The sequence below is a fragment of the Lepidochelys kempii genome, chromosome 18 (genome assembly GCF_965140265.1).
Source record: "Lepidochelys kempii isolate rLepKem1 chromosome 18, rLepKem1.hap2, whole genome shotgun sequence".
NCBI classification, from domain to species: domain Eukaryota; kingdom Metazoa; phylum Chordata; order Testudines; family Cheloniidae; genus Lepidochelys; species Lepidochelys kempii.
In genome coordinates this window covers 24,609,585-24,623,236 of record NC_133273.1, presented here as the reverse complement: position 1 = coordinate 24,623,236, position 13,652 = coordinate 24,609,585, and the positions used below count along the sequence as shown (strand labels likewise).

Below are 13,652 nucleotides of genomic sequence, written 5' to 3'. Positions count from 1 at the left end.
ATGAGACCAAATTCTGCTCTCAGTCACACTTGTGCAAACCCTCTGAACTGCAGTGGCCTAACAGAGCAGAGTTAGGCATTTGGTATTTATCACACACACTATTTTATTAAACCCTTTGGGGAGCCTTTCCTTAAGGTGCTTCCAAACAGCACAAACAACGAGGAGTCCTTGTGGCACCTTAAAGACTAACAAATTTATTTGGGCATAAGCTTTCATGGGCTAGAACCCACTTCATCAGATGCATAGAGTGGAAAATACAGGAGCAGGTATAAATACATGAAAAGATGGGAGTTGCCTTAGCAAGTGTGAGGTCAGTCTAACCTTCAATTAACAGTAGGACAATTCAATTAACAGTAGGATACCAAGGGAGGAAACATAACTTTTGTAGTGGTAATGACAGTGGCCCATTTCAAACAGTTGACAAGAAGGTGTGAGTAACAGTAGGGGAAAATTAATATGGTGGAAATTAGGTTTAGGTTTTGTAATGACCCAACCACTCCCAGTCTTTATTCAGGCCTAATGTGATGGTGTCCAGTTCGCAAATTAATTCAAGTTCTGCAGTTTCACGTTGGAGTCCGTTTTTGAAGTTTTTTTGTTGAAGATTTTCCACTTTCAGATCTGTTATTGAGTGACCAGAGAGAATGAAGTGTTCTCCTACTGGTTTTTGAATGTTATAATTCCTGATGTCAGATTTGTGTCCATTTACTCTTTTGCGCAGAGACTTCTAGTCAACTGTTTGAAATGGGCCTCTCACTTGGTAAGGCAACTCCCATCTTTTCATGTATTTATACCTGCTTCTGTATTTTCCACTCCAAGCATCTGATGAAGTGGATTCTAGCCCATGAAAACTTATGCCCAAATAAATTTGTTAGTCACTAAGGTGCCACAAAGACTCCTTGTTGGTTTTGCTGATACAGACTAACACAGCTACCACTCTGAAACCTGTCACCAAACAGCAGTGTCCCACTAATGCTCTTTCCAGCCAGTGAGAATTTTTTTGGCACTGGCCACCAGGTGGCACTAACTGATTAGAAAATGAATTCCTCTTTGCTTTCATGGGAAATGAAAGCCTTTGTTGATTTTGCTTCATGATATTCTATAATCATCCTTGCAACAAAGCCCGTTGCCAATTGTGCCCACATATCTATTCAGGGGACACCATCACAGGGCCTAATAACATCAGCCACACTATCAGAGGCTCGTTCACCTGCACATCCACCAATGTGATCTATGCCATCATGTGCCAGCAATGCCCCTCTGCCATGTACATTGGTCAAACTGGACAGTCTCTACGTAAAAGAATAAATGGACACAAATCAGATGTCAAGAATTATAACATTCATAAACCAGTCGGAGAACACTTCAATCTCTCTGGTCACGCAATCACAGACATGAAGGTCGCTATCTTAAAACAAAAAAACTTCAAATCCAGACTCCAGCGAGAAACTGCTGAATTGGAATTCATTTGCAAATTGGATACTATTAATTTAGGCTTAAATAGAGACTGGGAGTGGCTAAGTCATTATGCAAGGTAGCCTGTTTCCTCTTGTTTTTTCCTACCCCCCCCCCCCCAGATGTTCTGGTTTAACTTGGATTTAAACCTGGAGAATGGTCAGTTTAGATGAGCTATTACCAGCAGGAGAGTGAGTTTGTGTGTGTATGGGGGTGGGGGGGATGTGAGAAAACCTTGATCTATGCAGGAAATAGCCCGACTTGATTATGTAAAGAGTTGTCACTTTGGATGGGCTAGCACCAGCAGGAGAGTGAATTTGTGTCGGGGGGTGGAGGGTGAGAAAACCTGGATTTGTGCTGGAAATGGCCCACCTGTTGATCACTTTAGATAAGCTATTACCAGCAGGACAGTGGGGTGGGAGGAGGTATTGTTTCATGATTTCTGTGTGTATATACAGTCTGCTGCAGTTTCCACGGTAAACATCTGATGAAGTGAGCTGTAGCTCACGAAAGCTCATGCTCAAATAAATTGGTTAGTCTCTAAGGTGCCACAAGTCCTCCTTTTCTTTTTGCGAATACAGACTAACACGGCTGTTCCTCTGAAACCTGTCATAGTCCAAGAACAAAAATCCCACCCCCCAATAGTGAATGTTTTGGTCTTTGACCTGAATAATTAAGAGAAAACAAGACTTCCCGACACAGTAATTGTTCATTAGTCACGGGATATGTAAGTGTCCAGTAAGTACCAGGCACATGGGAAGTAATGTGAGCTAATTGTCAAATGAGGTATTGTACCTAGGTAGGTTTCAGAGGAACAGCCGTGTTAGTCTGTATTCGCAAAAAGAAAAGGGGGACTTGTGGCACCTTAGAGACTAACCAATTTATTTGAGCATGAGCTTTCGTGAGCTACAGCTCACTTCATCAGATGTTAGGTAATACCTAGGTAATACCTGGACTGAATGAAGAATGTCAGAGATTGTTTTAGTGGATTTTCTTTTGACGATAACTTTTTTGTCACATTTTCAGTGGCCAGTGCTTTTTAATAACATACTGACAGAAGACAGGTTTGTTAAAATATTATTAATAAAGAGTGTGTTTCATTGAAAACATCAGGCCTTCTTGTTCAGCTGTGGAGCACAAACAAGAAGAGTGAAAGAACTACAACACAAATACATCTCACCCCCTCTGCCCACTCCTCCACCACCAACATCCACACACTGAACATATTCCACCAGCTCTTTCAAAGGTCCCATCTGTGTTTTAGTGAGTGAAGCCATCATGAACTCAGGACATAATCCAAACCAACAGCTAATTTATAAGCATCTGTAACTAGGATTATTTAGGAAACCACCTGGGGGACACTCTGCATTCAATAGCAGTCCACAATCCAGAATGCAAGGCTAACAAGAAACAGAAATAATTTAAAGTCTTGCCAAATATAGTCAGTATTCAAAATAAAGAAATAATACTGGCACCCATGTCCAAAAGACTTTACAATAACTGATACTGGGCTAATATTTGTCTGTTTTGGGGACTGTTTGGTCTAGTGTTCTTGGTGGTATTCCTTCATTATTATTAACACCCACTTTTACACACTAGGTTTATTACATTGTAATAGAGCTAACTGGTATCTAAAAGATTGCCTAAAGCTCTGGGATGAAGTCTGTGGTCACCAGTTTTGCTCCTCTGGGACAATGGAACTTTCTACAATACGGGTAAAACTTGTCTGTGCACGAGACAGAGCTTCCTTGGGGACTGATCCCAGATTGTGGAATGAACTTCCTCAGGAATGCACAGCCCTCATCTTCTGCTCCAAGTAAAAGGTACATTTCTTTGGCCTTGCCTTCTCTAACATATACAGACAGCTTCATGTGTATATATGTATTAGATTAAAAATATTCCAAAATAAAACACTCCACTGCACACATCTCCTCCCCCTGGGGAGAGAATAAAAGAACAAGCATGTGACAGATATTAGTCACACTATTAGAAGGAGCTCAGGTTCTACAGTAATGAGGATGGCATAAGAACCTATATGGAATAGAATAACAAGTATTGTAATTAAATTTGTATTGTTTTTTCATAAAAATAACAAACAGGTAAGACTTAGGCCAACCAACAATATCAGTTCTGTGATGCTGATAAAAACTGAGATTATTAAAACTGGAACTATTTTACATATTTAATTTACTTTTCACATTTAGGTCAGATGTGACTACATTGTTAAGCTTTACTTTCTGTTTATGGTCACTTTCTGATTCTCCAGAAATAGTCCTTTGTAGCTGCATTTCAGATTTCTAGCATAGCAGCTGTGGAAGTTTCAAATTCCTCCATACTCTATTTTAATAGATTTGGGGGGTTTTAAGCATGAAAACATTTCTATTTGTATAGAGCTTTGTAAAACCGCAAGACCACCCCCTTGATCAACTGAAGAAAGTTTATATTTGGGGTCTGAATACTTGACAGTGGCTCTTTAAATCTGGTATCCTCATAAAATGTAATGACCAAGAGGAAATGAGAGTACCTAGCAGGCTTTTGTATGGATGTCCACAGAAAATAGATTCTCGTTGGCTATCAGAATTATCAAGTTTTGAAACTGAATTTAATTTAAGCTTTTTATTTAATCTTCAACTGACACCGGTAGTCCCACTATCTATCCCACTCCCTCAGCGTGTAAGCCCCGCCACAGATTTGATAGCACAGACAGTGCAGTCTGTGGTGGGTCCCAGGTCACTACCAAAAGCACTGGGGTGTTTCATTTACAGAGCCAGAATTGAGCATGTCCAGAGAGAATCGGTGGACGCAGGGATGAGCACGATATTTGTGTGTTTGATTGTATAACAGTGGTATCTTTTTATGCTCAAAGAAATAAAGTTTCAAAAGTTCCATGTACAGCCTGCAGTTTCTCCAGCTGTGGCTGTGTGAAGGCAGTATTATTAATTATCACCACAATAGTCAGCTAAGGGATAGAAACATCTGATTTTAGAGACCACATTTTAGTTCTTAGTTATAGTGGACATGAAACAAGGATCAGAACTCAGAAATCATCAGCTGCAAGCCTTCAAAGTCACGATTTGCTGGCTGAGAGAGAGAGGAAGCCAAAAGGGAGGAGAATTTGGAGAGACCCCCCCACTGCCAAGCTGGCCCATGATTTGCTGATCATATGGTGTGTACATACACAGAGTTCTGCTGTGTTGAATTCTGCCCCAGTATTTTGTCTGTATCACCAGATGCCTCTAAGGACATCTGCTGATCTGTTCAGAGAATCCTCAAATCAAGGATAATAGGGCATAAGAGGAAAACAATTGAGGGCAATGCCAAGCTGAGGGCCAGGCTTCATCACAGACATATAGAAATGACTTACAGGTGTCTCAGAAACAAAACTCCCAGAGAAATCTCCTGACACATTATCAATTCTCATTTTGTATAAATGTCTTACAGGGGTCCCATTCCAACAGGTCTCTTCAGAAGAAAAACATTCCATATGACACTTTCAGTTCAGGAGACCAACTTGTACTCTGCCATCTCTAAGATACAACAGCTGTGTTATCACCAACAAAATGACTTTAGTAGATAGTTTTGAATATGTCCTTGTATTTTCTATGATAACATTTCATTGCAGTTTTAATACCTGGATTTTTAAATGATATGAACAGAACCTGTATTTCTGATCTCCTAACTCTAGATGGATTCATCCATCTAAAGATTTTGAATAGCGGATCCACCCCCACCAAACTTGCCTGAATCCATCTTAATGAGATTTTGCAAAGTGATGTAATCTAGAGGGAAATACTGAGATAGTCATTGGGTTGAGACCTAACACATCACTAGGGATAATCCAGTTTGACTGAACAACCATGAACTAACATGAATGCCCAGCTGCAAATGCAGATGACTCAACTATCAGAACTGGGCTCGGGATCCCAAATAATAAAAACTGAAGTCAGCTTGATTATTTCAGTGTGTACAGTCTCATCTCAGTAATTTTAGTAAGGGAAATCAGTTGGGGATTTAAATGGAAATAAAATCCTCAGAGCATTTCCAAGAGACTATTTACCCTTCATGGATGTTCAGATGGGTTAATTTCAATCTCTTGATTAGTTCGCAGACCAACTAGATTAAAACAAGTTAACAATGTTTCCACAAAGCTCTTGGAGCTGCCGGATGGTACTGAAAGGGCCATTTTTCATCCGTAACCTAAGATTCAAGCCCAGATACAGAACAAGGAGAGGAGCATTTCTGCAGTTTTGTATGGAGCACGTTGTTGAGAGAGAGCTTGTTAAGGGGTCAGCAAGAAGGACCTTTTCATAATGGCCAAGGTCACAGCACGTCCCTGGAATCATACAGCTGATGTGAAGTCCAGGGCTTGGAGTCTGTGTGTACTGAAGCAACACCTCTAGTACTTGTCCTTGCTGATGCCCTGACTGAATGTAGGAAAGTCACTACAGGGAAGAGAGAGGAACCAAGTCAATTAAAAAAAGACTAAACCTGAGTGAACCCTCTCCTACCAAAATCCTCATCCCAAAGAGACTCACGTGGCACTTCAGGGAAAAAGGTTCATTGTTCTGGCTGATGTTCTCTAACCCTCTCCTTCCCGCCCCAGCAGCCATCTGCCACTTTATTTTCAGCTCCCCTGGCACATATCCCGCAAGAGGACAGGGTTCCGGCCTCTAGCTGCAGCAGCGTTGACTCTGCTTTAGTTTGCATTAGTGCACTCTGATTTACCCAGCGCCTTCTTTACCCACAGGGGTAGGGGCTGAACAGGATCAGCTATGTGGAGCTCAGTATTAAAGGGCCCACAAGTAACCATCTAATATTCATTACAGAATCATCAAGCATAATTGTAATGTTCCTTTTCCACTTGTCTATGATCTGGAATGGCCCTCTCTCTTAGGAAGGAGAGTTCTCCCCAGTGTGATTTCCCTTCATAGCTCTGAAGTAAAATCATAGTTACAGGAACTATAAAATCCTACCCAAAACATCCCTGTGGAGATGGTACATAGTCTCAGTAATTAAACTTCAGACTTCCGAGTGCAGCCAAGCTCTGTCATAACAGAGCTGTTTTAAATGTGGGATTTAATAAAATCAAAGCTCATCATAGAAGCTTGAGTTTCAAAGGAATAAAACAATAAGATCTGCATTATGCAACAGGTAAAAAGGTGACTGCTTGCAAATTAGACTCTCACTTCACCACCGATACTATGCACAACATTTTGATTAAATCACTGACAAATCTGCTTTAGGGCAGAGAAATTTGGAAACATCAGGAAACCAAACTGTGAAGTCTTTGAAAGAATATGATTTATGTGAAAATGTGATGAAGTTAATGGGTTTGGCATCAAAATTTCATGGCATGCTCAATTTTGGAGCCAAATCGGATGACTTCTTGGCAACAAGTACCCCCTACATTCCCTGAACATAGTTAGCTGTGCCCTCTATGTTTGCCAAGTCTGATAGAAATCAAAAGCTTTTATTTTAGCTACATTTCCAAGGATGCGTTTCCCAGGATGTGCATCCATAAACAGAGACGTGTATATGCATACACACTGAATAATCATGCAGAACTTCACTCTTCCCTCCTGAGACATAAAAGAGCCAAGTATTATTAGATTTATGGCTAGTTTGTCGTAGTTTTCACATAATTTTCTTGATGCACTGCAGATTTTTGAACAGGCTGTCACATTCCCTGCTTGTTAGGTATTAAGATTTTAGTCTGATCTCAGCCACACCTTGAATTTCAGTGCAATTTAATCAGTTCCTGGAGTCTTCTGGTTAGCGTATCTAGTTTTTCCATCCTGTAATTTGTGGCCTTTCCAGCTAGCTTTGTGAGACAAAGGAAAAGAAAGCAAGGAAAGGGAAGGAACTGGGTCAAATAAGCAACTTATCACATTCTTGTTTCTTTGGTGTATGAAAAGAAGCAGCAGCTATAAGATGGGCTGACTGGCACTCACACTAGGTTCAGTGATTGTACTGACATATAGAGGAATTTATGAAGGGCATCGTGGGCCTTTTTCTTTCCATGACCCCTGTAACAGGGTAGCTGGCCCATTAAATGAAACTGGACTCAACTCTCCTGTTCCAGTCCAGGTGCTCCTAACTGGACCAATTAAGACAGTGGGGCAGCACCCAGGGGCTGTAAGAGTCCTGGTGTGAAAGCGATCAGGAAAGTCAGAGCAGACTGATTCCGTCAGGAAGATGAGAGGTGCCAAAGTGAGAAGGTGGCTCCTGGGAGAGGGCTGAAGGCAGGACAGCAGCAAGAGGGGTTTGCTGGCTGACATCCCCAAGCCAGAGTACCAGGACTGGAAAGGGCTGAAGGCCAGAGAGAAGCAGAGGGAGATGCCTGCTGGCTCTAAGCTAGAGAGCAGCCGTGGAGCTGACTGATGTCTTCTTGCCAGAGAGCTGGGCCCTAAAGGAACCATAAGAGGGCCAGAGGGAGTGATGGATTCTCCCCTGGCAAGGATGGTCCTAGCAGAGAGGCTGTAGGAGTTCTGCTGGATAGAGTGGAACTGCATCCCGGAAGAAAGGGCCAGGGTGTCTGTCTGGCAGAGGGACAGAGGAGGACTGAGAAAGAGTCCAGATATGGTGAGAACAAAGCTGGGTTTTAAAGATTACATGCACTGGGGTGGGGGGGTGAGTGATATGGACTATGTTTTGTGATTTTTGAGTTATAGACTTTTTCACTGTGTTTTGACAAACTATGGATTATGGACTAGGCTATAAGCTCATATGGAGTTACTGGGGCCTCAGAAGGGAAACTGAGGTGAGTGGCCACTTGCAGGACTGCCATGAAGGGGCACCTGGGACAAGACCACTCATTTACAACCCCCCAAATATTTCTTTTTGGCCTCTATTCTCATAGGTATAGTGCTGAAGCACTGCAGAGATCTGCGTCCCACCTGATATGGACTCCTGAGAACCCAAGTGCCTATCCTCCCCACAGTAACAAAATAGTCTCAGAGAGTTGGAAAGTAATGAAGAAATTGCACAATGCTAGAGTCAATAATGATGCAGACCAGATAAGATCACTGTGTGGCCACTTACGCTAGGAAGGAATATTCCTGAAGGCTAAGCCATAAATCGGCATCTTTTGTTTCATGTTTAGCATACATTTTCCCTCTGATTGTTTTGGGTCTGTCAGGACACCAGCACCCTGTTGGAGGAATCAAAAATAGTGGAATGGATTCCTGCAGGGTCAGCCATTAGTGCTTAGCTTCAGTATTATGGTTGTTGAATTCATTTTCTCCTCTATGGTTCTACTTTATACCTAATTTCTCTTTCTGATTGCAAACAAGTTATTTATATGTGTATTGGGACATATACTCCTGGGAATGGGACACAATGTAATCTTCTCAAGTGACATCTGCTTCAGCACTCTGTGGAATATGCTTCTATTGTAGGTGGCACAGAGCATACAATTTATCACTGTAAATATCTGAAGATAAGAACATTGTGCCAGGGTAGCTGGGATTCCCGCTGACCTGATCTCTCTACATTTAGGAGTTTGCAGAACACACAAAACACCAGTCTACATTAAACATCATAACCTATGCTAGCAGGAGAAGTTTAAATTGTATATCACAGATATAGTGCAGTGCTAATTGTATTCACTATCATACACTTATCTGTAGACCCCTGCAATACCCTGCTAAAGGGATGAATCAGGGCTGAAAAGACACAAACCAGAAAAAAGGAAAAAACAGAACTGATCTCTCTCACGCAAGTTCCATTGCCCATAGATTTCTGTATTTAATTTGCTTAATTAAAGAAAAAGAAGAGTCCTCAGTGATGCTGAGTTAGTCCCTAGGCTGTCTAGTCCTGATACAATCTAAACAGAACCTCTGCTGTTCTATTATTGAGAAAGGAGAAATTTATGATCTCAATGGGAACAAGAGAAACATTTCCAGCTGAATCTGAATGACTCAGACATTTGTCTGTGTGAGGTACTGTTTGATAGACAGATTATCTGCATGAAGTGACAGAGCTTGCTCTGTAACACCAAGGAGAATCAAGAGTCTACCTGATGCCAATGGAGTTACTCCTGATTCACACCAGAGCAGGGGTCGGCAACTTGCAGCATGCGAGCTGATTTTTACTGGCACGCTGCTGCCAGCTGGGGCCCCGGCCCCTGGCCCCACTCAGCCCGCTGCCTGCCTTGGTGAACGGAACCCCAGGCCAGCAGCGGGCTGAGCTGGGCCGGTGGTTGGGACCCCGGCTGGCAGGAGCCAGCGGAACCCCAGACCGGCAGTGGGTGAGCCACTGCCAGTCTGGGGTTCTATCTGCCACCCTGCTCAGCCCACTGACGGTCTGGCGTTCCAGCCGCTGGCCCCTTGCCAGCCGGGGTCCTGGCCATCAGCCCCGCTCAGCCTGCTGCTGGCCCGGGATACCAGCTGCTGGCCCTGCTCACCTCGCTGCTGGTCTGGGGTTCCAGCCGCCCGGCCCCCTGCCAGCCGGGGTCCTGGCTGCCGGCCCCGCTCTGCCCGCTGCCAGTCTGGGGTTCCATCGGGGGCCCCTGTAAATGTAAAATTTATTACTGGCACGCGAAACCTTAAATTAATGAAGACTTGGCACGCCATTTCTCAAAGGTTGCCGACCCCTGCACCAGAGTAATGGAGAGCAGAATTTGTCCCTCTATGCTTATTCTGTACTGTACTGTCTTTCCAAATTAAGTCTTTCCTGATAATGGTGTTAAAATATTCTGACAGTAAAAAAAGCATCCCTGTTTTTTAGCCTGATTGCTCAAATGGTGCCCTTCCTGACTTTGGGCAGCAGCCTGCCAGAGCGGAGCAGTTTGCCCAGCGAGGTAGTTATGGCCTAGTCAAACTGGGCTCTTCAGTCAAGCTTGGCTACATCTATGCAAAGTGTATTACAAATTACCTCCTTCAGGGCACTAAGGATTAGACTAGTGGACCCATCTGATCTGATCTGACCTGGCCACTTAGGTGAGAGTCACACTGCTGCAAATATATAGATCACTCTGCTCACTCAATGAATTCACTGGTGTGGCACTTAATTCCTACAGAGCTTTACACACATGACGTCACTGACTATCATTAGCCCCACTGGTGAAGTAACTCTGTGAGGCCACACAGATCGTCTGCCACAGAGCCAGGATCCGAACCCAAGTCCTCCTGACTGCACTTCCTTGCTCTTCCCTCCAGAGCACACTGCCTCCCAAGACAATCCCCACACTTTATCGACCAGCTCCGGACTCTCTTATTCAATAACAGGGCAAATTTATGGATGGACATGAAGGCTCAGTCAGAAAAGTATTTACTAATTTATCATTTTAACTTTGTACTGGGGCTAAGAACTTTTGCCAGGTTTTATTTCAGAGAAAATTAAAAGTCTCATCACAAACTCCTGAAAATGAACTTCCTAGCACTAGCACCAAATCGACCTCCATCCCAGCTTTGCTGAGTACCCCATAACTCCTATCACCCCACATGAAGCTGTCAGAGTATTAGTATCCCCTCACTAGACTCCTATCCATTGCAGTCATTAGTAACTGTATAGGACAGGAAATTGGCTTGCAGCCCTGCAAGTGAGGTCTGTACACAGACTGTGACTCAATCTCCACTTGTTAGAGTGACAGGTTAGAAAGTATCCCTCTCAGTCCATTTTTACAGGACAGAATCTCTCAATTCCAGTGAACATTCGTTACCAGCAAACTGCACGAACACTTGTTAAAAACATGCCAGGTTCTACTTGATGGCACTTTCCTTTCATTTGTAGCCATTGAAGAAGATATTGTACTTCAGGGCAATTCCAGTGCTGCAGAGGGTTCCATGGAGCTGCCTGTGTGCAGGGCACACTTCTCTGTACCACTGCAAGCCTCCTAAGCAGCTCTTTCCTTAGCTTGCAGAAGTCTGAAAAACAGTTACTGACACTCGTCCCAAAACAATCTAGTTTCTAGTTATTGTTATTGTTCAGCTAGTATGAGGGAGAGATGTCAGAATTCTACAATGGAGCTTGCAAGGTCAAAACTAGTTTCAAACCAAAGTCTCCAATGGAGATGAGCAATAGATTATAGGACAAGTTTCAGAGTAACAGCCGTGTTAGTCTGTATTCGCAAAAAGAAAAGGAGTACTTGTGGCACCTTAGAGACTAACCAATTTATTTGAGCATGAGCTTTCGTGAGCTACAGCTCACTTCATCGGTTGCATCCGATGAAGTGAGCTGTAGCTCACGAAAGCTCATGCTCAAATAAATTGGTTAGTCTCTAAGGTGCCACAAGTACTCCTTTTCATTATAGGACAAGATTATCCTTAGTGTCATAGGGCTGAAATCAATAGAGTTTGATCACTAAGGGGGATAGCTCTTCTTTTAATAGCTGTTTACATCAGAAAATTTGCACCTGAAAGATGCTCCTGCATGGGGCTCCTTGCTGATAAAATTAAAGTCAGTTCAATAAAAGCTATCTGTAGGCAACAGCAATCCATGTCAATCTTAGATATAAAATGCTTCAAATGCTGAGTAGCTCTTGGGGAAAGACACCTGTAAACTAGGGGAACTGTAAGGGTTCAGAGGTAGCAACAAGGTCCCTGTAGGTAGGGGCAGGGAGGCAAGGTAACGGGTGAATTTTGTATCTAGGATAAACTAGAGGGGGGAAAGGGGGACTGGACCAGATACTTTTGGAAAGGTCTGGAATGCCTTTCTGAACCGTTCATCACGTGGGGAAGACTGAGATTGCACCAGGTACAAGTGGGGATAGATGGTAAGAGGGGTTGGAGCTGGGTGCTTTGGACAGAGGATTTGTCACAGAAAGGTCACAAGACGGTAAGTTAACATCTACGACGTACATAGACCCCACCCTGAAAAGCCTGAACACCAAAGGTCTGCACAGACACTGCACTCTTAAACATTCTGATCCTGTTCCCCAAAATACCTCATGCAAGCATCCCAAAATACCTCAGCCCAGGGAGCAGGCTTTCAAAAGTGCAGTTCCTTAGGGGATCACAAAATGGGAAAGACTCTGAAGTTTCCAAGGACACCTGGGACTTGCTTTTTCTCAATTTTTTTAAAATTTGTATCCAAGTTTATTTTGTGAATTATCAGAATCCCAGACCAGGCAGTTTGGACCAATCAGTGTTACTATGAAGGAGAACTCAGGGGAAGTTATCAAAAGGGTGCCATTCCCTTAGGTGGGCATTAATTGTATAATTGAACAGCAGGCCCAAATCTCATGTAGTCCAAGGAGTGAGTGCTCAGATTAGTGCCTGCAATTCATTTTATGGGTACAAAATTTGTGGATGCATGCTGCACCTGCAGAAAGGGAAGCCCAGCCAGGCCTCAGACTAGCTGGACATAAAACATCTAAAAGTGGGGAAATAGTCTCCAGATTGTCCTTCATCCTGTAATGTGTATAGTACATTCAATGTTTAAATAGGCCAAGCCAGATCACTGTCTGCAACGGCTTCCATACTTTGTGTTTCTGCAGGAACATACAGAAAACAAGCCCCCTACTGCCCAGTGCAGCTGGAAATCCTCAAGTACTCACACATTGGTTTGAGCTGTCCAATGAGTTCCTCTTTCGTCCATTTTGCCCATTCCTTCTTGTCTGTGTTTATTGAGCACAGGATGGGACCACATGGTTTTCCACAGTCCTCTATGGCAGGTACATTCAGGTAGTGCACCAATACGATGTCAGGGTTCTATAGGGAGAACAGGAGAACAATTATAAATACCTGGGGCCACTTCTGTCTTCTTTCCCTCTTTGCGATTAGGTAGATTTATCTTCACTCTATTATTTATTCAAAATTCAATCTCAGAAAAAAGCCAGAATTCATTCCCATTTTGTACATTAATTCCCTAAGACCACAGCCATTCTATAAGAGGTTGCAATGACAACACATGAGACAGAGTTCTTTGCACACAGCAGCCTCCCTCCTGAGTCCCTTTGCTTGCAGTCTCACTGTTATCTTTGTTTGCTTAGTACAAATCCTTTTCAACCCACTCCAGTATCAACAACTGCAGCCTCCTCCAAAAACACCAGTCACAGCTGCCACAGAACTTGCTTTGGGTTTAAGAGGCACATGAATCATTTGCTCGATCAAATGCTTTGATCAGTTTTGGTTCACCTTAGAGTATTTGAAATATACATGAGAACATCAATAAGAGCCACACTTTCAGTAAATTTGCAGGAAAATGGAGGGAGAAAGTCAAGGAAACTGACAATATTACACAGTGCCTCTGAGCACAGC

At 43.1% G+C, this 13,652-nt stretch overlaps 1 protein-coding gene across 18 annotated transcripts in view; it reads right to left on the bottom strand.

Moving 5' to 3' along the window:
- Nucleotides 1–13,652, bottom strand: part of CAMTA1 (calmodulin binding transcription activator 1) — a 953,213-nt gene that overhangs the window by 153,905 nt on the left and 785,656 nt on the right. For 14 of the 18 annotated variants that reach the window (XM_073316814.1, XM_073316813.1, XM_073316817.1 and 11 more), the window contains exons 6-7: nt 12,950–13,103; nt 9,857–9,961 (exon numbers count right to left, since the gene is read on the bottom strand). In XM_073316814.1, coding sequence (XP_073172915.1) covers nt 9,857–9,961; nt 12,950–13,103 — 259 coding nt within the window. The remainder of the gene's footprint in view (nt 1–9,856; nt 9,962–12,949; nt 13,104–13,652) is intronic. The other 4 variants (XM_073316812.1, XM_073316820.1, XM_073316822.1 and 1 more) reach the window with 1 other exon arrangement.